This window comes from Meira miltonrushii (genome assembly GCF_003144205.1).
Source record: "Meira miltonrushii strain MCA 3882 unplaced genomic scaffold FA14scaffold_4, whole genome shotgun sequence".
Classification (NCBI taxonomy): Eukaryota; Fungi; Basidiomycota; class Exobasidiomycetes; order Exobasidiales; family Brachybasidiaceae; genus Meira; species Meira miltonrushii.
Window position 1 is genome coordinate 94,658 of NW_020289946.1, and position 27,305 is coordinate 121,962.

Below are 27,305 nucleotides of genomic sequence, written 5' to 3' on the forward strand. Positions count from 1 at the left end.
TGGTGATTGGGTCATTCGAAGCTCATCTGGAGCAGTCAAAGCTGGAACAGAAGCACCATCTGCTACTGTATTTGCCTCCTCGGAAGAATATGAACTGAAGAAGCTATCGCTAATTGCGCTTCCTGCTTCATCTTGACTGTTAGAATGCCATGTCGAGCCGCTATCACGAATATCACCACCTGTGATCCTATTACCGTTTCCATCAATGATGATCCATCTTTTGTGCTTTGGAGCAATTGCAGCTGGAGTTGGAGCATTTGCATTTCGAAGACGGGGTATAGCAGTGACAAGGTTTCGCACGGGTGTTACTTGTACTGTTTTTACCATTCCGTCATCATGGTATGGACTCAAAATCTGTGATATACGTTTCCCGGGAGACTCCAAACCCGTTTGCAAGAATTCAGCCCGAGGTGGCGTCATGACGGTCGAAGATCCAGAGCTAGAAGCGCTATTGAGGGAGCCTTCCATCCGAGCCGTACCAGATGAGGAAACGGACTGAAGTGACAGCCTATGAATGTTCATCGTCAATCTCTTGCTCACTTTTTCGGCAAATGAGTCAACTTCTTTGACCTTTGGCGTTTTCTCTTGTTCGTCTTTGTATCGTTTCCACTTCTCAAGTGCTGGTGTGGCATTTTCATCATCTGGCCAGAACTGATGGGGATCAAGGGAAAACGGCGACAAGATTTGAACGTCTGGCAGTTCGCCCTCCTTTTTCTGGGTCTTCTTTGCTCCTTCTCCTCCTCTTTCCATCCATTCACCTGTCCAATGTGCTGGTAAGATTGATGAAGAAGGTGGATGTGTGGCTGAATTCAAAAGTTCCGGTACAGAAAGCATTCCGTCCGCGATTGCAAGTTGCGACTTTCTCTTACTTCTACGGCGATGAGAGCCTGCAATGAGACCATGTCCAATTTGTATGGGTGAAGTCATGGATCTTCTTGGGCAAGAAGATGCAGAACTTACTGAGTAATCTCCCGATATTAAGCTCACCCAAGAACAATAACTTGTCATACTCTCGGTTTCCGTTATCCAAGAATCATGTAGTGGATCCCTGCCTAAAACATATGTCTTTCTTCTTCTCGTCTTCTTCTTGAGTGAGACCACAGAAAGACGTGCGGCGTTCTTGTCATCTCTTGACGTAGCAAATTCAACGTTGCATGAAGACTCAAGGCAGCCCGAACAAATTGAGCATGGTGAACCAGCTTTGCAATCTGAACAAAGATCATCATCACATGTGCGTGGCGAATTTGGCATTGAAACGTCCACTGGAACAGCAGGCAAAGGTCTTTGAGGAGGTGGCATGAGCATTGCAACAGATAAATGTTTTTGTGAAAATCGACGTGAAAAAGTGGCAGCCATTCGTGATGCTCTCTTTCCGCCTCTCAATGGAGCTCGTAATGTCTGCTCACGGTGGGGATTTCCGAGGAATAGAGCTAACAATCGTTCTTGGATGGCTTGATGCAGCGTCTGATCGCTGAAGAATTCATCAACTTGTCTTGGATAGATTGTTGCACGATAGTTGGGCTTGTTATAAAAACGTATAACCTTGTCATCTGGAGTTCGAGGAGGTGGTGGCAGTCTCTGGATAATTTCTGTTTCTGCTTCTGATTCCGAGTCACTCTCGCTCTCACTTTCATCCTCGCTACTGGTGCTTTCTTCCTCCTCTGAATCTCCTTCTTCTCCTTCTTTTTTTGATACTCCTGCTTCACTCTGTCCCTCTTCACTAACTCTGATCTCAGGCACGTCTACGAAACGCGGTACTTGTTGAGACAATACTCTCAAGCTGACTCGAGAGCTTGGCGACCAGAATTTGCTACACGAAGACCGTTGAATTGCTCTTTTCAATGGACGATAATACGTATGCCTTTGCATTTCCAGCAAAACTGGAGAAGTTTGTACTGCAGCAGAACGTGGTATCGGTTTGGCATCAATTGCACGATCCAAAAGGATTGTATTGTGTTTCAATGCTTCACGTGCATTCTGGTACTCCTCCTTTGCACTCCTTTGAAGTGGTGCTAGGCTAGCACAATTCAAGTCTTTTTCCTCTACTGAAGATGAAGAATTAGAGGAAGAAGTAGTAGAGGAAAAGGCAGACGGAGAAGCTGCAAGCTGTCCAGCACTCAAATTCTCTCCTCTTGTTCGAGTATCTGTTTGCCGACCACTCAAAAAGTCTCTTGCTTCGTCGCTATCTACCTCCATAATTGTGGTACCAGTCCGGATTGGTGTACGCTCTGGTATAAAGGTCTTGCGTTCCAAAATTTCAATCGTTGCACTGCTCTCTGTACGTTCTGATTCGCTGAGAGAACCACTGATTGTGCTAAGTGCACTTCTTCGCTTGCCTTGTAGCTCTTCATCGAATGTTATTCTTCTATGGATACGTTGAACGTCTGCCCATTCGATTGAAGCATGGGGTGAGGCTGTTGAAATTGCTCTCAATACACTATCACGGCTAACAGTTTCATGACCTTTTGGAATTTCTAATTCATTTGCACTGTGCAGGCCGCCTGAATCATATGTGGTCTCTTGAACGGATCGATCCATGGTTCGTGTTTCGTACGATTCATTTCTCGATTCAACTTTGCGTATATCCAAGATGCAATCTCTCCATTCGCTTGGTTCAATTTTCGAGTTTCCAAAAGTGTTGAGCCGTGTGATCTTTCTTTGAAGTTTTGCTTCAGAGTCTTGCGTTGTGTCAATCTCTCCTGCGATCGGGTCAGACTCCATAGACGTTGGACTTTGCTGTTCTTGAAGATCCTGGAAAAGCTTTTCAGGACGGTCGTGAATGATATCACTTAATACACGTTCCAGAAGCGTATTTGTTCGTGTGACGGCACCTCTACTTGTGCTATCTCCACTCAAAGAATCTTCATCGTCTGATTCGTTCCCTTTGTCGGAGTTTGCAGTTTCTTCATCAATGGAATGTGCATCGGTTAACACTGAACACATTGTCCATCCTCGTCCAATTGTTCGCGTACGAGTAAGCTTTAGAGGATTCTTTAGTTCTTCAACCTCATCAGTGCTGCCATCTTGCTCCTTGGTCTCTTTTCTGTAAGCTGCAGGAATTGGAGGGACTGGCGGCGTAGGATGAGACGCACCGATTCCTTGAATCAATGCTAATCGTTGTGGATCTGAAAGACCTGCGTTACTTCGTGTTCTTGCACGCTTGCCTGGCATTCTTGAAACTCCAGGTTGATCATCCTCACTGCTTCCGCCAGAGGTGACAACGCTGCTACCAGATCTGACGGAAGATGCTCTTGAGCCACTACTACGCATTGGGCTCTGCTTGATGATCTGAACGTCTCTGCTGACATCGCCGATTGAACTCTGAATAAAGCTCCGATCCATTGTTGCACTTTGTTTTGTGAGTTGAAGATCTCTACTAGCATCGTCCATCGAACTTTGAGTTAGTCTTCGATTTATTGTTGCACTTTGTTTCGTGATTTGGAGATCTCTGCTAGCATCGTCCATCGAACTTTGAACGAAGCTTCGATCCATCGTTGCACTTTGTTCATTGTTGTTGTGATTGAAACTTTCTTGCATTTCACTTGGCGATGCTACGATTTGTAGTTGTTCAATCACCGTCAAGGCACGATATTTTGCACACATCCTGTATAATGCAAATTGTTCTGGAATGAAAGAATGTTGAAAAGTTTCAGGGCCAGCCTGATACGGATAAAGTGAAAAAAGTGAACCACTTCTGACCCCCTTTCTGGAAGTGGTCAGTTGATGGTGAAGAGGGAAAAAAAGAGGGAATGGAAAGATAGTTTATCCATTTTGAACACGTTGTCGGGTTTTTATACTTTGTTCATTTTGCCCATTATGCCCCTTGCTTCGCCTGAATGATTACTTGATGTGCCTTGTTAGCCATCGCTCCCACACACGCCCAAAATGTCGCCATGCTGTGCCGTCAAATTGTCTTGGCAGTATTATCAGAATTGCTCGTATTGTCAAGGCGTAATTCTGAACGCAGGTGGCGTAAATTGTTCATGGCGCTTCACCATGATCCAAGAGGTCAAGGATTGCCGCAAACTTCGCCAATCTCCCATCTGATCACCTTTACTACCGAGTCGTGTGCAAAAATGCAAAATGAACAAGTCATTAGTATCTGGTCGTGTCTGGCAACGGTATGAAGCAGAATGTGCGGAAGTCATCATGCTGATCTCTTCAAATAATGTACATTGATTGAGCGTAGAAGTCAGAGAGTTTGTACAAACTCATTTGAAGTGATCGGGATCCTATGCATGCCCACCTCTAACCACTAGCCACCAACGTCATTCTCACTAGTCTTTTAGCTGGCTGTGAACATTGCTCAAAAAGATCCATCGTGTTCGAAGCTATTCTAATCAAATGTACTAGGCTCCAAAAGAGTAAAAAAATCATCAAGAATTAGGTCTCCGTCGTTTCTCGATTCGTTTGCCGAATTAGAGTCGGAGTTATCCATAATGAAAGTTCTCTTTGTTGTTTGTCGTTGTTTGGCATCAATAATAAGGTCGTATTCCGGTAAATCGGGAAAGTAAGACCGTATAGAGGTGTTTAAACGATACTTCAATTTCTGTTTTTGGTAATGGTCCGACCAGGATGTCCAAAAAGCAAGCAGGGCTGTATCATGTAGGGTTGGCGTATTGGTCACAGTAGTCGCCACCCCTTTTCGAGCCTTGTAATAGCCATCAAGGCATTTCCAAGCATTCATTATTAATTCATCCTCATCGACACTCTCATAAGGCATATACCTTTGTGCTGAACATATCCGTAAAATATGTATCATTGCCAAAATTGGCTTGTTCATTACGTTGCGGATGATGTCAATATTGAGATTAGGATCTTGATATGCTTTATGGATGATAATAATGGCTTCTGTACACCAGCGTAGAGCCATCATTCACGCTCAGCGAAGCTCAGCGTTCGACGCCAGGCGTATTCGTTATCAGAAAAGAATCAAGTCATGATAAATTTACAGTGCTTACCACGTTTGGGGTTATAATATTATATACAGTGCGAAGCTTCTTACGATGCAACGTAAGCCCATCTCTCTCCACTTGCCACTTGTTTCGATTCTAAGCGACCCAATTCGCTTTCCACTCCAACGTCATTCTCACCCGTTTCTTCACCTGTCAAATCGTCATGCTCATGCCAGCTGGCACGTCGACCTGGTCCTTTTACGGCAGAATCTTTGTTGATCTTACGCAATCCCGTGTCCAAAATATTACTGACGCTAAATTGACGTTGATGACTGCTAACGCCAGAGGACATTTCACGTTTTTCCACGTTGTCTGAATAGGGAGTAGAGTAGCTTGACTTTTGCGGTGATGAATGATATAATTGATCCATTGGAATTTCGCCTGATGTGTTCACGGATTCTGTTTGTGCCTTCAATCCAAGCCTTTGTCTACGTAATGCTTCCGCACGAACAGGATCATACACTCTTCCAACAGCTCCCAATTTACCGAAAGTCTCAAAAGCAACGGCAAATGCTAAAAGTGCTGCATGTATACCCAAATATTCCGAAGAAGTCCAATGACGAATCAACGGCATAACGTAAAACACAGCTGCCAAAAGGAAACGAAGACCGATACGTGCCGATTTGGGAATCAAAGATGAACCCCATCGGTCCAAGGACTTGTGCAACATTCCCAATACTCCCATACACAGCATTGCTGTTCCAATACTGCCAGCAAAGAACCAAAGGTATGCTTTATCTACCCTCGCTTCGCCAATCATCGTGACCAACGTAGACGACATAAGCACTAATGAAGCACATAATGGAAAGTGCAGATTCGTGTAGGTGATGGACGTAAACCAATGCCTCTTCAAACCGTGCACATACGTTCGCGAAGAGTCTACGTCAAAGTAGATCCACATCAGCAAAAAGGCAATTGTGATGCTTAAAGCCGCTCGCCAGAATTGTGATCGTGGTCCATATTCACCCGGTCCAGCAACGAACGTTCCATTCATTACAGTCTCACCTGCAGAATAGAGGGAGGATTTCGGTCATCAGCAACGAGGTCTCTTATCTGGAACCGGAATACTTACCTATAACCAGGATGACGAACAGCGTTGTTCTTTCCATCAAGTGTGGTAAACTGTACGCAGGAATGTATGTCTTGTGCCCTTTATGTTTCGATCGACCGTGCATGACTTGCAAGATCCCAGCAACGAAGTATCGAATCGTGAGCTCGGATACGACTCCGACAGCTATCAAGATCACAATCGCTCCAGGATAGTCCAAGAACATGATCGGAAGGTAGATGCAAGCAATGATGAAGAGTGCGAGCGCGTTTAACCAAAGCACTTTACGGAATTTGGGTAAAAGGATACCGTAGATGAAGTATAAAGCCAACCTACATCCTTTGGCAACAAGATAGAATCCAATTGCACTTGCAATGGCCGCATGCCAACCCTCCGCAAACCAGTATGGCGAATTTCCGATCTGCTCTACCAACTTCAACGGGGCTTCCTCACCTCCTCCTGATGACCCTCTTTTCATGACCGAAGATCCGATCGTTTCAACAGCAGTCATCCAAGCACGACGATGTGCTTCAGCGGTGGTAGACTCCAATCCATCATTCAATCCTGTTCCTGTATGACCAATTTCTTTTTCGATATGAATTCCGGTCACGTTGGCTGCATATCCGACTAACAAAACCATGATCAGAAGCGTATAAATGCGTTGCCAAACGTCATCCGTTCCTGAAACGTTCATATATGCACGTGTATCTGACCAAACACTCCAAGCAGGATAGAAACACAAGACGAATTTGGCAACATTGAGCCCCGTTGCCGCTTCTGCTGCACCATCTGCAAGTTTGTGAATGATTCCAACCATCACCAAATCGAAGAATAATTCAAATTGCGAAGGTTCACGATCATCAATTTCGTGATACACCTTATCTTGCAAAACCCATTGACGAATCAAAGGACGCTTGAACAGATGACCGATTTGAATCGGAATTTGATGTCCATGTTGTGCAATGTGACCACTTGATCGTCCATGCACTGCGTCAAATGCATTTGCTAAATTCGGATCACTTGCTCCATGATGCTTTTTTAGGTCACTTTGACTTGATGTCGAGGCGTTGTGAATATGATGAGCAGGGTTATGACCAGCATGATTGCCTGCGTTTTGCTGTTGAGGGATATGCTGGCCACCCATTCCCGGTTGGACACCATGCATGACTAATGGCGTATGAGGATCTTCAGCATCGGGAGTACGAGCCATGTATTGAGTGGAAATATCATGAGCGTTTCCAGGGTACAAGGAAGACATGGATTCGAGAGAATGGTTGTTGTAAAGAGCTGCAGGATTTTGAAGATGCTGGGAGTCTTGTTGATTTTGTTGTGCTGAATGTTGTTGGGGCTGATTTGATTGTGTCTCGGGGTTTGTTTGTGTGCTAGATTGTTCGTGATGATGAAGTGACGGTAAATGAAAGCGATGATGATAATTGTGAGGAGAATGAGAATGATGTACGAGATTTGGATCTTCATTTTGCTGCATTTCCACATTATCCCAACCTTGATGTCTATCGGTATAGTGGAAATGTGCTCTTTGCCGTTCATTTGCGTCTTGCGATGCGGCATGACTCTCATTTGATGGAATGGCTACAGGTGCATCTTCATATCTTCCCCAAAAACCATAGGAATTCGGATTCTCCTCTTCATTCGGCTGAGCGTATTCGGTACGATTTGCATTGAAAGCGGGCTCCGCATTGTGAGAACGTCGTGTACTATAGCGACGTGATGCCATCTTTTGCGAGGGATGTTGTGAGAGCGGAGAAAATTATTCGGTAAAAATGCTAAGAATAGAGATTCGCTTGTTTTCCACCCTTGTTTGTTGTTGTTCTTCTTGCCCGTTCAATGTGGAGCCAGTCCGACAAAGAGGGCTGAAAGATAGGAGAATTTCACTTGGACTTTTGAGATGATGGTAGCTATAGATGAAAGCATCTGTCAGTAAGAAGCACTAAGAAGAAGATGTCAAGATTGTTATGATACAAATCTAGGGCTGAATGCATGGAAGTTTATTATTATATTCATTCAAACATATCCGGCCCGCTTCTCGATTAAAAACGCCAAGGAACACCGTGCAGGAGGATATTGCATACATAAACGCGTTAATTTTCAACTATTCTCAAAATATCATTCACCGAATCATAGGAACCTTAGCCCCGGTGCCTCCTTCCCCTTGTCAAGATTTTAAGAAGAAGAAGAAGTATGTCATCTGGCAGGTAAGCCACTGATGTCGTAACAAAAATAAAAAAGGGGGACCACAACGCTAAACAGGCGCCGAAACGGAAAAGGCGCGTTACGCAAATGTGATTATAGCAAAGGAAGATTGTGATCTTAGAGTTTGCGACCTACGGATGGCGTAGATTACGCCATGTCAAGATCGTAGAATAACGCACAAAGATGGTCTAGAAGATTTGATTGCATGTACGAAATACCAAGTGACTACATCTGAACTCTCTTATCCCATCACCACTCCGACAAGTAGAGGTGAGAAATCTACTTTTCAGTTCGCTCTGACGAGCCCAAGTGCAACGGCTCTACGATGCTACGTATGCCCATCTCTGTCCGCTAGCCACTTCCTTGGATCGAAGATGACCTAACTCGCTCTCGATACCGCAATCCATTTCACCCATTTCGTCACCTGTCAAATCGTCATATTCGTGCCAACTTGCACGACGATTTGGACCTTTGACCATGCTATCCTTATTCAATCTTCGCATACTCGAATCGACCATCATGCTTAAATGACGTTGGCTTCCAGCAAAAGGAGAATGCTTTTCTCCCATTCCTGAAGAAACATGGCTCGGTGATTTTATCAGATCTTGCATCCTTGATGGATCACCTCGAGATTGTTGGTGTTGCAATTCGTTCATCGGGAATTCTCCTCCTTCACCATTCTTCTCCGTGATAGGGGAGGATGAATGCATCGCCAAACGTTGCAAACGGAGTTCTTCTGCCCTAGCATGATCGTATACCCTTCCAACGGCTCCAATCTTGCCGAACGTCTCAAATGCTACGGCTGCTCCTAGAATTATTGCATGCACGCCTAGAAACTCGGCGCTCGTCCAGTGATGCAAAAGAGGCATGACACCGAAAATAGCAGCAATGATGAACCTTGAAGCGATCCTTGCTGATTTGGGTACTATCGAAGAGCCCCAACGGTCCAAAGATTTGTGCAGTGTGCCTAAGATTGCCATACACAACATCGCAATGGAAATACTCGCCGAGAAGAACCACAAAAAGTTCTGATCGACTGCCTCTTCATGGATCATGGTTGATAAGGTAGAAGACATCAAGATAAGCGAAGCACAAAGAGGGAAGTGCAGATGAGTGTACGTGATGGAAGTGAACCAATTCCTTCTCAATCCATGCACGAATGTACGCGAGGAATCAACATCAAAGTAAAGCCACATGAGCATAAAGGCAATCGTGATGCTTAATGCCGCTCGCCAGTACTGAGGTCTTGGTCCATATTCGTCTGGTTGCGCTATAAATGTACTTGACATGACAGTCTCACCCAATACCAGGATGGTGAACAGTGTCGTCCTTTCCATGAGATGGGTGATTGCATAAGCTGGCATGTACGTTGTATGTCCTTTATGTTTCGATCTTCCGTGCATGATCTGCAATAATGCAGCAACGACATATCGAATCGCCAATTCGGCGACTACACCGACGCAAATCAGGATCACAATCAATCCTGGACGGTCAAGAAACATGATTGGAAGGTAGATTAAGGTGATCACCAAGAACGAGATTGCATGCAGAAATAATGCTTTGCGAAATTTTGGTAACAGCATTCCATAAATGATAAAAAGCGCCAACCGACAACATTTTGCAACCATATAGAAACCAAAAGCAGCAGCAATGGCAGAGTGCCATCCTTCTGCAAACCAATAATCGGTCGACCCGATTTGACGCACAAGCTTGAGTGGAATATGCTCGCCTCCATCGGATGATCGTTTGACCAAATTTGCCCCAAGGACTCCAACAGCAGAGACAATGGCTCTACGTGCATGTGAAACCGCCTGCTCTTCGGTTTGAACGGTTTCAGTAACACCATGATGGAATTGTCCATCGTCGGCGTCCCCTGCATGCACTTGTTTTTCGATTCGAATTCCCGTTGCATTGGCGGCATAACCAACGAGCAAACACATCACCAACAAAGTGTACATCCGTTGCCAGACATCATCGGTACCGGAAACGTTCATGTAAGAACGCAAGTCAGACCAAACACTCCAAGCAGGGTAAAAGCAAAGGACGAATTTTGCTACATTCAGCCCTGTTGGCGCTTCAGCTGCACCATCGGCCAGTTTATGAATGATGCCCACCATGACCAAATCAAAGAACAACTCGAATTGGGAAGGAGAACGATCGTCTACTTCTTGGTATACCTTGTTCTGGAACACCCATTGACGGATCAAAGGTCGCTTAAACAAATGCTGCCACCCGATTGGGATTTGAGCTCCGCTTTGAGCGAGATGGCCGTCATTGCCATGAACGGCGTCAAAAGTGTTGAGATAGTTGCCTTCACTCGGACGACGTTGATTTGATTGGTCTTGAAGTGATTGTGGTGCAGTTGCAAAGTGAGCATGTGGTTCGTGCACGTGTGGTGACGAAACGAGTGGTGTGTGGGTATCATCGCTATTGCGTACCTGGCTTGTTCTTCCTGTTGCTCCTTGTCTAAGTGTGCTGATGGAATCGGTATATCCAGATTCAATCTTTTCCAAGGTGTGACCGAAGGTATAGTTTTGATGAGGTTGTTGATCCGTTTCATTTCGAACGTATTCTTGTCCAAAGCTTTCAGTGTCTTGGTACTCTGTTCGAGCGGTTGATGCTGAAGCGCTTGGATGATGACGAGTTGGCAAATGGAAATGACTATGACCGCTATGAGGAGGATGTGTAGGAGGAGAATTTGGATCATCTTCTGGTGCAACCTCTTCGTTGGCCCATGCTTGATTGTTTTGTTGGAAAGCTGAATGCGTTTCTCGAACGCTTGGCATACGACGAATGTTTGGATTGGTTGTCATACGTGTACTTGGACGACGTTGAGAAGTGATGGAATTATGTCGACCAGAGCTATATGATTGATAGGTTTGATCATTGGAAACCATGGCTTGAGGAGCATCTTCATACCTTCCAAACATTCCATACGAATTTGGGTTTTCAACAATTTCGCCATCATGTACTTCACGTGTACCTCTTGGACTTTGAGGTCGACGGTAGGAGCTAGAGCGATACATTGTCGCTACCACCGAGGAGAAAAAATTGTTATGGTGAAGATGACAATGGAGAAATTTCAAAAGGAGGACTTTATTTGATATCAAGCAAAGGTGCTGCCAGCGCCACTTTTGCTTATATCAATTTCTCAATACCGCTTCTTACACAATTGCCGGCCTTCTTTCTCCGTCTTTTGTGTTTATGATTAATTTGACGCCTTCCGAAAAATATATTGGAAGAGCGGCAGACAAGTCACAAAGTATCTTCTGATGGTCTCACAATATGATGATATTCGAAGATGTTCATGACGTAACATTGGTTTATTTAAGTACTTTCTGTTACAAATGAAGAAGATCGAAGTGGGCGTCGTACAAGGTCTGAATGAAGGGGGGCTTATAGAAACGCAAACACGTGTGGTAACTCAACAGCTGGCAAATGTCGCCAAAGGTACAGCTCAGCCGTTTTTCTTTACGGGGAGATCGTTGACGAATGAATGTACAATATCAATTATTGCTAAGAGCCGAAATTTTGTTAAAGAAGATCGAAAGCGGGGCAATATGGTCAAGGAGCATCGCTGAAAAGTAGGCTGCGAAAGCTAGCGCATAAACGGGGCAGCTCCAATAAATGGTGGTCATTTATTCCCGGAATGATGGCCAGCATAAAGATGGAATGATGTCAACAATATCTTCCGTACCGCAAGCCACACTTTTTGACGGCCATTCACTAACCCGTTGCTTGTGTGAATCCTACCTGCCGCACTCCCTTTTACGCGTAAGCCTTTCCCGCATTCCCGACAGAGCAATTTCACCTTGTGCTTTATAACGCGTAAAATCTGATGCCGCCGATTGCCAAGCAAAAGTTAGCGTCAAAATTACCTAGTCCCTCTTATCATACCACGAGGTCAAGAAGAGTACACCCTACATTGATGATCAACAAATACATCTTTTTGCTGCTTGATGATCCTCTCTCTCCCCCGCAAGATTATTCAAAACAATCTCGGCTGCTAGTGTTTGCATAAAATACAGATGCCAAGAGTAAACAAGAATCCAAAAAGGTATGCCGTGTTTGTTATCATGCCATATGGACCTCTTTATCATCCGGGGAATAAAGAGTCACCGGCGGCATTCGTATGCTAATCTATTTAATGGCAAGCAAGAGGAAAAAAAGAACCTTGTATGCGCTGAGAGAAAGTGCCCAAGACATGTTCATGTGTACAAGAATAGATTTAGCACAGCTTTTATTTTTAATTAAAGGCAAAAGAGCAGAAAAATAAGCAATAAAATGAATTAAAAAAAGGCAGATAGCGTGCATTTGTGTACACATGACAATGCAAGTCGTGCTTTTTGTGTTTTTTAATAGAACACAATTGCATTAGACGCGTAAAGTGCTTGTAATCAAAGAACGCGCTTAAAAAAGAAAAGCCTAAAATGTGAACAGCCATACTTGGCAGAAAAGTTTTTATCATGCTTCTATACATGCAAACATTGAAAGGCTTCTTTCCATTGCCATCATCACTATCACAGCATCAAGGTGGCGGCATCACTTCCAGTACTATCATCTCTGGCAGCAAACACATCCTTTGTATCATTAGGATATCGCATTCGGGCCGGTCCGTTCTCTCTCTGACGTCTTGAATTCAAACTCAGCAACTCTGACTTTCCATTCGCATGCTTTCGTGATTGTCATATTTTACTCAGCTCCAGCATATGCTTGCATGCTGTACAACCTCCGAATGCAGTCTACCCGAGTAAAAGGATAAGATTCTACCTCAAATTGGACAAAGCATTCATCCCGATTCTACGCCGCATTATTCCATTCCATTCCTTCGGCTGAACTTGTCTTCGAAACAATACTCCGGGACGCGGTCATGTCAAAGCAAGAGGCGGCAAGGGCGGCCTTGCGTTCTCTTGCATCACCTCCAATGAAGTTCGGTGGCTTGGAAGAGATGACTGGCGGGAATTCTGGTTATTCTTCTATTCATCAACTCAATTCTTCTCCACAAGCATATCATGTATCACAATCGCAAAGACCTACATCTTCCTCGCAATCAAGCTCATTCTTTGGCAATGGGTCAGGATCGCAAATTATGGATTCGCCAACCTCTTCGCCTAGCCTAGCCGCTTTGCAATCACCTCCGTCATCCTATCGAGACTCGTTTGGAACGAGCACGCAAAATAGTCGCCAAACATACTCCCATGGACCCCATCCCCGAGATGGCAGTCTTGGAACGCCAGGAACGAGTGAAGTGCCAAGTCTCAGTCTATCTCACTCGAGCATAAGTGATGCAAACCTCTTATCTCCCTATCACGAAGGACCGACTTCTCAGAACAACTCCATCTCCAGCATTCGAACCATTCAAGCCGGCCCACACAATTCTTCCTCCAAACGATCAGAAGCGATCCGAAGAGCGGCTGCCTCTATGCGTATACCCGTTGAGGAGGTTCAACGTGGAATGGATTTCGTAGAAAAGGTGAATGCAGGACAAGTGGATGAAGCCAAATTAGCAGGTCTGGATGAGATCGATCGAGAAGCCTTGCGAAGAATAAATGATGCAGTTAAATCGGAAGAGGATAGACTTGCTCAAATTGCATCGTTTCGTGCTGCTTATTTGCATGCAGAATCTACAAGACCAGAGATGGAATTGCATCATAGTCCTGATCCTACTACATCTTCGGCACCTAGACGGACATCATACCAAGAACGACAATCTCATAAACATCACCATACATCCAACAGACGCTCAAATCGGGAAGGCATGATTGGAATGCCGGAGTCATCCCGTACAATGCCGCCACTCTCGCCTCCTCCATCTTATGAGCAATTGGAATATATGGAAAACGATCATCCGCACCATCACTCGATGCCACCAGCACCTCGCAGTCCTACCGTTGTGCCTTCCCCACGCGCAGCTCTTGAATCTCTCACATCTGCCGGCAATCGCCATCACCCTTACTCGCAAAACGACGGATACTCATCATTACAACGGTTTTCGTTCGGCACAAACAACGGATCTTCTCCTTATCATCCATCCACTTCCCAACATGTGAGACGCTCGTCCGGATCAAGACCGTTGTCTTTGCCGGATAGATCCTATCGATCAATGGACGATTATGTCACTGATCCGTTCAGAAATGGTCCAAATATGTCGGGTCATTTGCGTAGAAGCGTACAGGCTCCATACCCTCTTCCTTCTTCAGTCTCCAGAACTGCATCTAGAAGCCCACTTATCGGTGAATCGCCTCGTATGGGTGGTATATTGGATGTTCCTTCGAGCGAAAGTGGCAATCCATCCTCATCTCCTCTCTTGAGTACTTCCAATCGTCTCACGCCTGGCTCACATGGACCGCAACGTAAACGATCTGGCTCCAACACAAGTAATCGTAGCAGTCTAATCTCCCGTCGTGCGAGTAATGATGTACTCGGCCTTGGCATTCCACGATCGGTTTCACCTCTTAATGAATATTCTCCTTCCAGATTGAGCCATGAAGAAGTGATGGCAAGACTTCAAAAGAAGGTCAAGGAGCGTATTGCCGCCAAAGAGGCAGCGATTGCAAATGGCAGCATTTCATCCTCTACGCCAACTTCGCCTGCCGTTTCAATGACTTCATTAGGCGCTTCAGCCGTCGGTAATTCGACTGGAAGACGGCGTCAAGAGAGTCAGAATTCCAATACAGGAGTCCTTTCCCCTTCCAAATCACAACAACGTAAACCGCGAAAAGCAGTTTCGTTGAAAGCATTGCCTCGAACCAGTCGTCATGAAGACAAGCCACTACCTGAATTACCAATCAAAGGCGGCACTAGCCCTCCACCGGCTGGAGAAGATGATCAAATGTCGGGTGTCGAACAGACTACTCCCGAATTCGATCCTTCTGCTTCGGAAGGAAGACTTGGTATTGAGGCTTTACTGAGTGCGGCTGCCATTGCTGATAGTCGGGCATAGGCACGGTCTCATCGAACAATTTGGTTCTCACCTTGACTGCCTGACGGTCATCTTATTTCAATCATTATTGCATTTTTTCCCTCATATCATGTCATATTAACGCATCATTTGCTTGCATTTTTGTTCTCAGACATTCACGCTTTTTTCTCACTTTTTGGGTTTTCGTTATCATTCACGGCACATACACGAAGTCGTACGTCATCATTATTTCCAGCACTTCATACATATCCTTTTTTACCTACTGCATCATCACTTTCTACTCTTTGCAACCTTTGCTGATTCGCTAATCAATTGATCTTACACACAAACTGTGAAGCTAATATATGAAAACAATATATTAGAAACCAAAGCAAGACACGTCGTACAAAATCAGAGATTGAAGTCAGTACATGGAAAAGAAAAAGCTGCTAGAAAGGTCATGTGGATATTCACTTGAAACCGCCGTAATTGTTTGGATCCTGAAAAGAGGAAATCATCGTTAATGAGACATTTTAATCTTGTTTGTTTGTCTTTTTAAGCAACACGTACCGCTTGTGCTTGATTTGCATTCGCACCCGATGTTGGCTGTAGTGCATGACTTGTGGTAAAGTAAGGATGACGAAGTGCTTCATCTGCGCTGATTCGTTGTGCAGGATCAAACTTCAAGAGCTTCTCTAAAAGATCGATTGCCAAAGGGTGTGCTTTTGGGAACAAATGAGAGAAAGGAACTTTTGGCATTCTTGGGAACGGTCTTGGCTGTATTTCGGGAGAATCTTTTCGTAATCGTTCAATCGTTCCTTCGTCAGGCGTTCCCAACACTCGTAAGATTTGATTCAATTGATCGTTATTATCACGTCCACGGAAAAGTGGAACACCACTAATCATTTCTGCCATAATGCATCCTGCACTCCAAACGTCAATACTTGTGCTGTATGTACGACTTCCCAATAGCACATCCGGAGCACGATACCAAAGTGTGACAACTTCGTTGGAGAAAGTGTTGACCGGGATACCGAATGCACGCGCTAGACCGAAATCGGCCAATTTCAACTCTCCTCTTCTGTTAATCAATAAATTTTGCGGTTTAAGATCACGATGAAGAACACGATTTTCATGACAAAATGCTGTTCCTTTTAGCAATTGAAACATGAATGATCGAATTGTGGCAGGATCAAGAGCTCCTTTGTTTCCATGATTATCCATATACTTTTTCAAATCTTGTTCCATAAATTCGAAAACGAGAAGTAATCTTGATTCTGTGTGAATGACATCGTGTAATCGAACGATATTTGTATGTCGTAATTCTTTCATTAATGAGATTTCTCTGATTGCTGTTGATGGCGTTCCTTCTTCTGCGTCTAAATGAATCTCTTTCAAGGCCACAGTCTCATTGGACATTCGTGACCGTCCCTTGTACACAGTTGCATATGTACCCTCTCCCAACTTTTCCAATTCTGTGTGTGTGTGCAATGATGATTAGCGAACAAGCCTGTCAATCAATTCTGCTAGATATACTCACGGATATAGTTCATCTTGTTTGGTTTCTATACGTTTGTGGTCGAGAATAAAAAGAAGAGCTTGCTCTCCCCACCACCACTTTTAGACAACGTTCAACATCTTTCAAAGCGTTTGGGCCAACACGAGAATACATGCACTGCACACACACACACTCAAAAGAGATCAACATTTGGGCACACGCCCTCGGCATCGTAACGATTAAATTAAAACGCGCCTTTTGACGTGTAAAAACTTAACAATCAATCAATGCATCATTACCCCTTGAATTCTTCTTGTTCTTTGAGAGAGAGTGTGAATTGCACGTGTAGAGAGAGAAGGCTTTCTTTGGATAAAGGCGTTAGCGCAACAACAGCACAAAAAAGTGTTGGTCATTTTAGCGAATTTATCAGATGGAGGTCATGACACTTCTTCCATCACCTTCTTCAACTTCATTGGAATGGCTACCAATGATCAGTCTTCGGCTATTGATGCTGTTCTTGCAGCATTAGATACACTATACAAAAACCCAGATAATTCAGCCAAACAACAAGCAAATACATGGTTACAAAACTTTCAAAAAACTCCAGAAGCATGGCAAACGGCTAATGCTTTACTCCTCTCGCAGGATTTACCTGTAGAACCTCGTCTGTTTGCTGCACAAACTTTCAGAGTCAAATCAACATATGACATCGACCAGATACCAAGAGAAACTTTGCCAAGCTTAAGGGCTACCTTGATCACTGCTTTACAAGCATACAAATCCGGACCAAAGGTTATCCAAACCCAAATCTCTCTTGCGCTTTCAGGACTTGCTCTACAGCTTCGTGATGGTGAAGACCCAGGATGGGGTGATCATGTGGTACGATCAATGATTGATACATTCGGTAAAGACCCTAGCGATGTCGGTACCCTTTTGGAATTTTTGACAGTGTTACCGGAAGAGGTGAACATGAACCAGAGAATACCAGTCGACAGAGAGCACTACAATACAAGAACAGTATCGCTCCTGCAAACGCCTGCAAGAGATGTTCTGGAGGTCTTGTCGGTATACATCCAAGCACAAGGCTTAACAGAAGCTATACAAGCTTCCGTCTTTGCATGCTTGGCTAGTTGGCTAAAATCAGGCGAGATTGATATTCACACTTTGATGCAAACGCCTTTGTTCACAATGAGCTTTGACTGCTTGACAAACGAGCAGCTATTCGATGGAGCAGTTGACGTCGTTTGCGATATCATCAACGAAACACAAGAAGTTCAAGATAATCAAGAAGCAATACAGCTGATTATCGCCAGATTACTACCTCTGCGACCGGAACTACAACAAGCAATCAGTGATGGAGATGACGATAAAGTACGTGGACTATGTCGTGTCTTTGTGCAAGCGGGAGAGGTATACCATTCTCTCATGATACCACACAAAGATGCATTCTTCCCCATTGCAGAGGCTATCTTTGCATGTGCGGCATATTCCGATTTGGATATCGTTCAAATCACTTTCCGATTCTGGTACTTCCTGACAGGTGATCTGCAGAGATATGGCGACGAAGAGAATGCTTATGCGTATGCTTCGATCTATCAGCAGCTATTGGAAGCAATCATTAAGCATCTACGATTCCCCGACGAGATGGAGAGCTGGTCGGGTCAAGAGCGAGATGATTTCAAGTCGTTCAGGCATTATATGGGTGATACGCTGAAAGACTGTTGTCAAGTGTTGGGATCACAGACCTGTCTAGCCAGAAGTCTAGGCATGATTCAAGACGTTTTGACAAATGCACAAGGAGGTAGTGCTAAATGGCAAGATGTAGAAGCACCTCTTTTCTCTATGAGAGCGATGGGAGCAAAGGCCGATCCTCGAGATAACGAAATTTTACCGCAAATAATGGCCATCATTCCCGAATTACCAAGTCACCCAAGACTAACATATGCCGCACTTCTTGTGATTTCGCGCTATACGGAATGGGTCAAATATCACCCCGATAGGATACCAATGGTATTGAGTTACATCTCTGCAGGCTTCCAGACGGCTGATCTGGATGTGACTGCAGCTGCAGCACAGGCATTCAAGTATCTCGGAGAGGATTGCGATGTCGAATTGGCTCCATTCTTGCCTCAATTGTTTGAATTCTACCAGGCAATCGTTGAAAGGGTAGATCCGCAAGATGGACGTAGTATCGCAGAGGCAATCGGCTACGTGATTGCTGCACTACCTGTTGAACAGGCAACAGAACCTTTGATGCAATTCACACAACCACTGCTGCAGAGCTTGTCAGCCGTTGCAAATGCAGAGCCAAGCAGTGTGGCAAGAGCCGATCTGCAGAAAGCAGCTGATCGAATGGAGCAACTTGACGCTATGCTCAAGCCTGTTGGTAGCAAGATTAAACCTTCCACTCTACCTCCCACCTGCTCTGCAACTTGCCAACAAGCATTTGATATAATTGATACCATTCTAGTGAAGCATGGATCGACATTCTTTGTCACAGAACGAGCATGCGAGCTACTAAGGAGAGGTTTGGCTTTCTTTGATTTCCTTGCGATTCCAGTCGTACCGGCACTATTGGAACGAATGGCAAACTCGTTTGAGTTGACGGGCTTCCCTTCGTTCATATGGATAACAGGAAAGACGATTGACACATTCGGACAAAGGTCAGCCAATTTCACACCAGAATTGGAAAGACCGATGGGAACGGCATTTGAACGGATAAGCGTAAAGGTAAACGAGATGATCAGTTCTGCAGGGGAAAGCGGAAAATCGATCATTGATATGCCAGATGTCATTGACGATTATATCCATACCTGTGCAGCCGTTGCAGAGGCTTTGCCTGGGCAATTATTCCTCTCTGGCGCCTTTCCAGCCTCTTTCAAAATTGCGGTGACTTGCTTGCAACAGATGTATCAGATTTCGATCCTGAACGCAATTGTAGATTACATCCGTATCGTTGTGGGTCATGATGCTCTGGAACAGAATGCTGGAAACGGCTTTTCTCAATCGCATAACCAACTTGACCCTCAAGTGGCTTCGCAATATGCCAACGCAATTCGTTCCGTTTTGCATGAGCAAGGAGCCGCTTTGGTAAGTGCATTGCTACAAGGTACAGTAACAACTTTTGAACCTGAAGCATTGCCAGATACGACGATCGTTTTGCGCTTGTTGGCGGTCAATGTGACTGGATTCCAAGCCCTTCAATCTTGGTTTGCAGCAGGATTGGCGGGAATTAATGATTCCGTCATTCCACAAACGGAAAAGCAGAAATGTATGACGACTTTATCGCAAGGCGAGAGCAACTCGATCAAACCTGCATTGCAAGGTATATATGCTGCTTCAAGGAAATCACGAGAAAGAGACCGTCTGGACAGACAATCAAATCTGCTGGATCAGTGATTGGAGTGTGTCGACTCATAAATCCATACATAATGTATCAATGTATCATCTATGAGTTGCCGTAGAGTGATCGCAGTGAGTTCATAGAGAATGATCGTACGGATCAGGAGAAAGCTGTCTCGAAGAATATTGTTCAAATAGATGATAGCAATTACAACATTACTTCTTCAATTCTATAAATACATCATTTACGTCTACCAAATACCTTCTGGGCACCGCCCGAGGTCATATTCAAACCGCTTCCAGGACGCTGTTCTTCCCCTTGTTTGAGAGGTGAAAGTTCCATGGGTAAATTCAATTCAGGATTGAGTGCTCCATCAGCATCTCCTTTCCAATTCAGGAAATCACCTGCAACATTTGCTCCTGCTTTAAGAAGCTTACGTTTCTTTTTACGAGGTTCAGCAGCTGTGGTCTTTTGTACCATAGGCGTTCTTGTAGCTCCGCCGTTGCTCACATTTCCAACATCTTCTGGCGGCGGTGCCAATTTGGTTGACATGCTCTTCAATTTTGACGTTGCTTTCTGTGCCTTGTTTGCTTGCACCGAAATATCTACCTCATCATCTTCTTCAACTTCCGCTTGTCGATTTTGCACAGCTCGTGCACGCTTAGATGGTAACAATGGTGTCTGCATCGTTTCGTCATGTACCGAAATTGGAGGTGCAATGGTTTCCTTGCTCTTGTTGCTTTTAGATGCTCCACTCGAATCACCTGCGTCACTCTGGATTTGACTGCGAGAAGAAGTGCCAACTAGAACTGTTTTTGCTTTCGGTGGAGCAATACGTCCTTTATTCAAAATGGATCTCTTTGTCGTTTTCATAGTAGGCAAGAATGATGGAACAACGTCCTGTTGTGGGACTTCAATGGCATCTACCTTTTCAGTAAATTCCACTGCCTTCTTTGTGGTGGTGCGTTTCTTTTCAACAGGTGCTTTCTTTTCCGTTGCAACAGGTGATGGAGGAATTTGTTCTTGCACAGGTGACTCTGGCTCGCTTTCTTCGTTCTCTACCACTTCGACCTCCTTCTTTCTAGCCTTTGCTCTACTCGCAGGCTGAGCTTTTGGCCGAGCAGCAACGCTTCTGGTCTTGCGTACCGGGCTTTGCATTCTCTCAACCTCATCTTGACTCTCTTCATCCTCGCTCATCTCTGCCTCTTTAGCTTTTGCTGTAGACTTGGCAGATTTCGTTTGCTTGATCTCTTTTGTACGAACAGGTTCGGGTCGACTCTGTTTGGTCGCACGGCTCGTCTGCTTAGGAGGAGGCGAAGGAGCAGCTTCAACGTTCAAAGAGCGATCGAAAGAAAATTCGGCTTCTGGTGTCATTGCATTACGGGAATCTTTCGACGAGATATTCCGCAAGGGTGAATGGGCCACTACATTCCTCGAGGGAGAAGCAGATAATTTGGTCCGATGTGTTTGTTTACGCAGTTCACTTACTGCCATCCGCTCGCTTGACAAATCTGCTCGTACTTCTGCCAGCTCTGCACGTAATTTCGCCTCTCTTGCAGCCACTTTTTGAAGTTCTTGTACTTCACCACGTAAAGCAGCTTCTCTGGAGCTAATCTCTTTACGTCGAGCTTTCTCGGTTGCGACTGCATTCTCAAGTGCCTCCATCTGATCTGCATGTGAATCTACTTGCTCTTTGTATTCTCTGTATTTCTCTTCCACCTCCTTCAAATGCACGTTCAAATCTTGTCTCTCTGACCGCAGCCTTTCTACCTCTTCTTCAAGTTCAGCTTTCTCTTGGTGCACCTTGTCATCATGTTTGCCTTGTTTGCTTTTGAGTTTGTCAAGGCTACTCTCTGCATCCAAGGCACGAGCTCTAAGTCGGGTAATCTTGTTCTTAGCAAGTACGATCTCAATCCCCTTCTTCCGCATTTGCTCATCTCGTTCCACTGCAACCCTCAAATCGTTTTGTGTTATCTCCCATTGTGTCTCTTTGAGCATACATTCATGCTCTAATGCAACCAATTCCAAATGCTTCAATTGGGCTTCAATGGTTTGATTCTTGCGCTTTTCATCATCATACTCGGCTCTGTTGTCTTGACACTCTTGTTGTAATCGTTCCGTTTCTAGCTGACTATCTCGCAAGAGCGCTTTACACTCCCGTAAATCACTGCGCAATCGATGCAATTCTTCTTGTTGGATGATAGGAATTGCATGGGCTTCTCTCGTAAGCCTTCTTCGTTGTGGTGTAAACGTCTCTAAAGGGGGTGAGGCTGGTCGTGCACTTCGATTGTCGACTGCGAATGTCTGCTGTTGAGTTGGTAGAGTAGCTGGTGCATTTTGCCCTTCCTCGGACAAAAGTGATTTTCGTATCGTAGTAGCTGCCCTTTGAACTTCTTCCTGTGAACGACGTGGAACTTGGGCTTTCTCATTTTCATCATCAATAGTCTTTTTGCCTTCTTGAATTTCTGGAATTGCACTGCCCTTGGTGCTGCTCTCAAGAGCATGTAGTGTATGTGAATCTGACTGTCGCGCGATTGATGACCTCTTTGGCGGCAAGGGCGGATAGAGAGTATTAGGAGTAGTAGTGACTGAAGCATTGCTATCATCACGCATAACAGCTCTTCTTTTGTCCTTGAACGGGTCTTCACCAGATGCAATAGCACGTTCTATCTGTTCTTGAAAAGCAGCATCGACAGCTGCTTCGCGTGAAGATTGTGCCATTCGAGAAGGACTTCCACCGGTACGCTTTGAGGCACTGCTTTCATCAACATTCTTTTTGATCGCAAACGGAGAAACAGACTTCTTTTGAGGTGATCCAGAGGAGCGCATGGTGCGATTAACTGGAATCTTAGATGGTTGCTGTCTTTGTGCTTGGGAGGGTGAAGCTTGTCGAAGAGAAGTGCCGGTATGAGGAACCTGTTTTACTGTACCTGGAGAAGCAGCTGAGGCGGATGAAGAGGCAGACTGATGACCATTTGCTTGCTTTGCAGCTCTTTGTTCACGAATCGGAGCTGCCATATCCTCCAAAGAAGGGAAAACATATGACTTACGTGGTTGAGCGGATGCTCCATTATTGAAACCTCCCGCAAATCCATTTCGATTATTGACCTCCTCTTGATCGCTTCCCTCTGCTTGCCATTTTCTTGGCGGTGTACGTTCCAATATCACCATCTCCGATACAAGATGGCAATATTTGGAAAGCACAAGCTCTCCTGTGATTGTTATGGTCAAGAACCATATGAGTTGATTGTATAAAAAGTGTTGCTTGTCATTTACGCGTGCTTCCACACAAAAGTTAAACTCAATCCAACACACACAGTCGGTTGTTTAAACGCGCCTGAACACACGCGTATTTGCGACTATCACGTGTGTTATTTGCATTTTAAACAACAGATTCCCCTCTGCTTCTTCTCTCTCTCTATCACGATCACCATTTCGCAAACATGAGGGAATGACAGCAATTTATCATTTGTCCTTCAATAAAGCACCTCCGCTACAAGTAAATGGAAATGATCAGTTCATCTCTATAGCACCAAGCATTCACAATGATCTTCGGGAAGATGTCTATTCTCCACAAGATGGTGAGCCTCTTTCTATCACAGTGGCTTGGCTGATTGAGTCACATAATGGCAACAAGGCAAGGCAGTTGGAGTTCATTGAAGAAGCATGTAAGATATCATGGCTGGATGGCTCACAAGCTTACAAGAATGTACAGGTGAAAGTTCCACCGGCCAAGCTGATCGGGAAGAATCAGGATCTGCATTTAGCATTGTACGTTAAAGCTGGCGAGCAAGAGAAAGCATGGCAATTTGACCTGCTGAGTGACAAAATCAGCCAATCAAACAACACTGTCTTTGTACCTGCTCTTTCGGCACCTATCAAAATTAAAGGAAGAAACGGAGGCATGGCAGATTCACGTTCGCGAACTCTTTCTAGATTATTCGATATCGGTTTAGAAGAACCCATCATCATGGAAGAACAGATTGGGTTCGACTTAGAAGGACATCTTTGGGATGCAGCTCTCCATATGGCTCGATGGCTGCATTTTCAGCTCAACAAAGGTTCGAGAAGCTTTCTTTCTCAAATGCTGCATGAGAAACCGTCTTTGCAGGTATTGGAGCTCGGTGCGGGTACCGGCTTTGTATCGATTGCATTATCAGCTTTGCTTTCAGATAGCATCACACAATCTGATGGAGAAATCGCAAGGCGGGCTTCGATCCTTGCGACTGACTTGATGCCAGCGATGGAGGTATTGCAACAAAACATAGACCATAACGAATCATCACGGAAGAAAGTGGATCTACAAGCGGCAGTGCTCGACTGGGAAGAGTTGAAGAAAGATAGCAAAGAAGATGGATATGATCTGATCTTCGTGGCAGATTGCACGTACAATCCTGCCTACTTTGATGCGTTATGCCATGCTATCCAATCTTCATTGCACCCCGAAGGAATTTGTTTGCTTGCCAAAAAGCATCGTCACATTGATGAGGGGAGCTTGTGGGATTCAATGAAGAAGAATAGACTCTCTTATGAACTTGTACACGGATGTGAAGCCACCCTAGCTGAGGATAGCTCACATGCTTTCACTGGGTGGGGTTTGTACAAAATACAATCTATGTAATGGTATGCATTCTAGAGAAATCAAATATTAAAGCAAAAAGTGTATGACAGGGGTGCTAATGATGCTACATCCGCGTTTATGTGTGTACTTTTCATGATTGCATACTTGCTTTGTTTCCCCTGTGGTGTGTGAAAATGTTCTCTCTAACGAGAAAGACCAAAAATTTATTTCTTTTTCAATCATTGTTAAGAATCACGATGAAGTCGATATCAGTCAGCGCATGTAATGCTTACTTGCTACCGTTTCAAATAGCAACTGTTACGATGGCTTTACCAAGTGTGTGTGTTTTATATCAAAGCTCATATGTTTTCCCCTTGCATCTATTTGCTTAGAATGAGGTGGTGGGAAAGACTTTCGTTCGACATGACTAAAACTGTATAGATCAACGTGTGTGTTCAAGTGATACAACGGATGGTTACATATGTTATTAGAGGACAATCATGTTGAATATGGTACATTTATAGTTGAAAGTGTTTTATAAAAGTAATTTTGAATTTCAGCTTAGAGTTGTTTATATACTTTATCATTATCCCCGCAATCAAAGCATGCCATGTCAATATGTCTGTAGATCTTTAAAGATGACCTCTACCGTGTACATATATTTCATGATTACTGTTGATCTTCATTAACATGCCTTTCTTCGCCCCTTTTGTCATGCTTACATACACATTTACCGACACTCTCTTAGTGTTTGCGCGTGAATCGCCTTCGGGGAAAAAGAAAGCCGAGTTGTGTTATGAATAAACACAAACACCTAATAACACGCGTACGCCCTCTCTCTCTTTTTCTTCAATCAACCCCGATCAGCTTGACCTGCATCTTCCCCACATACATACACATACAATACATACAACATCTCAAAGAGATACCTCTCATTCACTTCACACTCGCTCATGGTTCACTAGAAAGAAGATTCATACACACGATGAGCAGCGCAGAGGTAATAAACGCACTGTTTGAACGAACAGTAGACATCGTTCAAAGTTTACCAAAAACAGGTCCAATTCAAACATCTTATGAAGAAAAGTTGGCATTATACAGTTTATACAAACAAGCAACAGAAGGTGATGTAAGATCAAAAAGACCAGGAATGTTGGATATGTTGGGCAGAGCGAAATGGGATGCATGGGCAAATCGAAAAGGATTAGGAAGTCAAGATGCAAAACAACTTTATGTCGAAAGTATGCTGAAAACATTGCGCAAATTCAGTGATCGTCCACAGGCTATGCAATTGATCGAAGAACTGGAAAGCTTTAGTGGTGATGTTGCTCAACGTGTCATGAGCGCTTCTTTGGCAAGAGCAGGTGGTTTGGATAGCGAAGATGATTCACAAGCAAGCTCTGAAGCTTCACTTTCACCAAGGCTAAATGCACAACAAAGGTTACCATCAGGTGCAACAACTACAGGCGCATACGATACGGCAGCAGAAGATGAAAGAGATGCAGTTTCACAATTACCAAGAACATTCACTTCAAATCGTGTTGGTGCCACACCAAATGCGGGCAGTAGTACAATCACTGGAAGATATCCCGGCTCAACCAGCGCTTCTGTAGCAGCAGGACTAAGAAGTGGTCAACGAACACCAATGTCTGAAGTGGCAAGCGCAATGGCTGTCAGAGGAGGTCCAACAGCCGCCGGAACAGCAACAGAAGGTAGTTATGCAGGAGATTCAGATGAAGATCGTGATGTGGTGGCAGATAGGGATCCAAGAAGACAGAGCAACCCAACCCTAACCCGTCAACCTCTTCGACCGGCAATGCGACCTGCTCAAGGACAATCTTGGCAACGCTCTTCCGGTAGCTTGGCAGGCGGTGAAGGCAGACTGTATGCTTTGCCTAATTCTGCCAGATATCCCGGCCCACCTGCTAGCGACATTCCAGGCGGTCGACATACGATGGCAGGTGGAGCGGGAGCATCTCTTTATTCAGCCATTGGGCCATCAGCAAGACCAACGCCCTCCGAACAACACTATTATCATCATCACGGAAACGCACAAGAAGGAACGGCGGCCGGAAGTACAAGACCTTATGCACCTTCGTCTATCGGAGGTAGATCCGGCGGTGGTGGTCAAAGAGCCGTTCGTGCAGATGTGGATATGGCGCTTCAAAGCATTCAAGCAAGTTTGGCAGGATTACATGAACGTATGAGCAGGGTGGAAAATCGATCTCCAAAAGGGCGTGGTGGTCAAGGTGGTGTTTTGAGTGGTTCAGGTCACTTTTCATCAGCTTACAGAGCATTGGCAGATGCTTTACATGATATTGCCGTCCTTTTGGGTCTAAGAAGTGATGGAAGAGGAGGTGCGGCTCCTTCTACGTATAGAGGTGATGGAGCGGAATCGGTTGGCAGTCGTGGAACAGGAACGGCAAGAAGAATTAAAGGTGGTAGTGGAGGTGCAGGTGGAAGACCTTCAGGATGGAGAACGATATTTAGATTGTTCTTAGTTTTGATCCAAATTGCCGTTAGAGTGGCTTTGGACTTAACAAGTGTTGTGGTCGTCTTGACCTTACTCTTGTTCCTCATCAGACGTACGACCGGTAGAGGAGATCCTTTGTTGATCTTGCGTCTTTTGCGTACTTGGCTAGGCGTACGTGTACCTGCAAGAGCTATAGCAGCAGCCGAAAAGGTGACAAAGGGAAGTGAATAGAGGAAATGTATTCAATGAACTGTTTAATAGTTTATCATGCAAATGTTATAAGCATTCGTATATTACAGCATGTTCTGAGTATTT

General features: G+C 44.6%; 8 protein-coding genes across 8 annotated transcripts; 4 read left to right on the forward strand and 4 right to left on the reverse strand.

The window, feature by feature from the left end:
- Positions 1–5,007: 5,007 nt before the first annotated feature.
- FA14DRAFT_111934 (uncharacterized protein) lies at positions 5,008–7,000 on the reverse strand (the record flags this gene model as incomplete). The annotated part of the gene is made up of 3 exons (XM_025495961.1): positions 5,008–5,165; positions 5,388–5,960; positions 6,028–7,000. Coding segments are annotated over 3 exons (1,704 nt in total), but the record flags the coding sequence as incomplete, so codon positions are not given.
- Positions 7,001–8,534: 1,534 nt separating this feature from the next.
- Positions 8,535–11,240, reverse strand: FA14DRAFT_181133 (uncharacterized protein; the record flags this gene model as incomplete). The annotated part of the gene is made up of 1 exon (XM_025501067.1): positions 8,535–11,240. The coding sequence occupies one exon, from the start codon at positions 11,238–11,240 to the stop codon at positions 8,535–8,537; it is 2,706 nt and encodes a 901-aa protein (XP_025352746.1).
- Positions 11,241–12,889: 1,649 nt separating this feature from the next.
- FA14DRAFT_74089 (uncharacterized protein) lies at positions 12,890–15,413 on the forward strand. The gene has a single exon (XM_025502799.1). The coding sequence runs from the start codon at positions 13,085–13,087 to the stop codon at positions 15,155–15,157; it is 2,073 nt and encodes a 690-aa protein (XP_025352747.1). The 5' UTR covers positions 12,890–13,084; the 3' UTR covers positions 15,158–15,413.
- Positions 15,414–15,492: 79 nt separating this feature from the next.
- Positions 15,493–16,691, reverse strand: FA14DRAFT_161884 (Pkinase-domain-containing protein). The gene is made up of 2 exons (XM_025499327.1): positions 16,656–16,691; positions 15,493–16,590 (listed from the first exon to the last, which is right to left on the reverse strand). The coding sequence occupies exons 1-2, from the start codon at positions 16,666–16,668 to the stop codon at positions 15,671–15,673; spliced, it is 933 nt and encodes a 310-aa protein (XP_025352748.1). The 5' UTR covers positions 16,669–16,691; the 3' UTR covers positions 15,493–15,670.
- Positions 16,692–17,066: 375 nt separating this feature from the next.
- FA14DRAFT_168651 (ARM repeat-containing protein) lies at positions 17,067–20,012 on the forward strand (the record flags this gene model as incomplete). The annotated part of the gene is made up of 2 exons (XM_025500150.1): positions 17,067–19,276; positions 19,307–20,012. The coding sequence occupies exons 1-2, from the start codon at positions 17,091–17,093 to the stop codon at positions 20,010–20,012; spliced, it is 2,892 nt and encodes a 963-aa protein (XP_025352749.1). The 5' UTR covers positions 17,067–17,090.
- A 184-nt stretch (positions 20,013–20,196) lies between these two features.
- FA14DRAFT_157167 (uncharacterized protein) lies at positions 20,197–23,127 on the reverse strand (the record flags this gene model as incomplete). Its single annotated transcript, XM_025497878.1, has 1 exon — positions 20,197–23,127. The coding sequence occupies one exon, from the start codon at positions 23,125–23,127 to the stop codon at positions 20,197–20,199; it is 2,931 nt and encodes a 976-aa protein (XP_025352750.1).
- Positions 23,128–23,383: 256 nt separating this feature from the next.
- On the forward strand, positions 23,384–24,619 carry FA14DRAFT_161886 (uncharacterized protein). The gene has a single exon (XM_025499328.1). It carries the CDS (start codon positions 23,408–23,410, stop codon positions 24,575–24,577), a length of 1,170 nt encoding a protein of 389 aa, XP_025352751.1. The 5' UTR covers positions 23,384–23,407; the 3' UTR covers positions 24,578–24,619.
- A 754-nt stretch (positions 24,620–25,373) lies between these two features.
- FA14DRAFT_161887 (ACBP-domain-containing protein) lies at positions 25,374–27,287 on the forward strand. Its single transcript, XM_025499329.1, has one exon. It carries the CDS (start codon positions 25,503–25,505, stop codon positions 27,219–27,221), a length of 1,719 nt encoding a protein of 572 aa, XP_025352752.1. The 5' UTR covers positions 25,374–25,502; the 3' UTR covers positions 27,222–27,287.
- Positions 27,288–27,305: the final 18 nt, after the last annotated feature.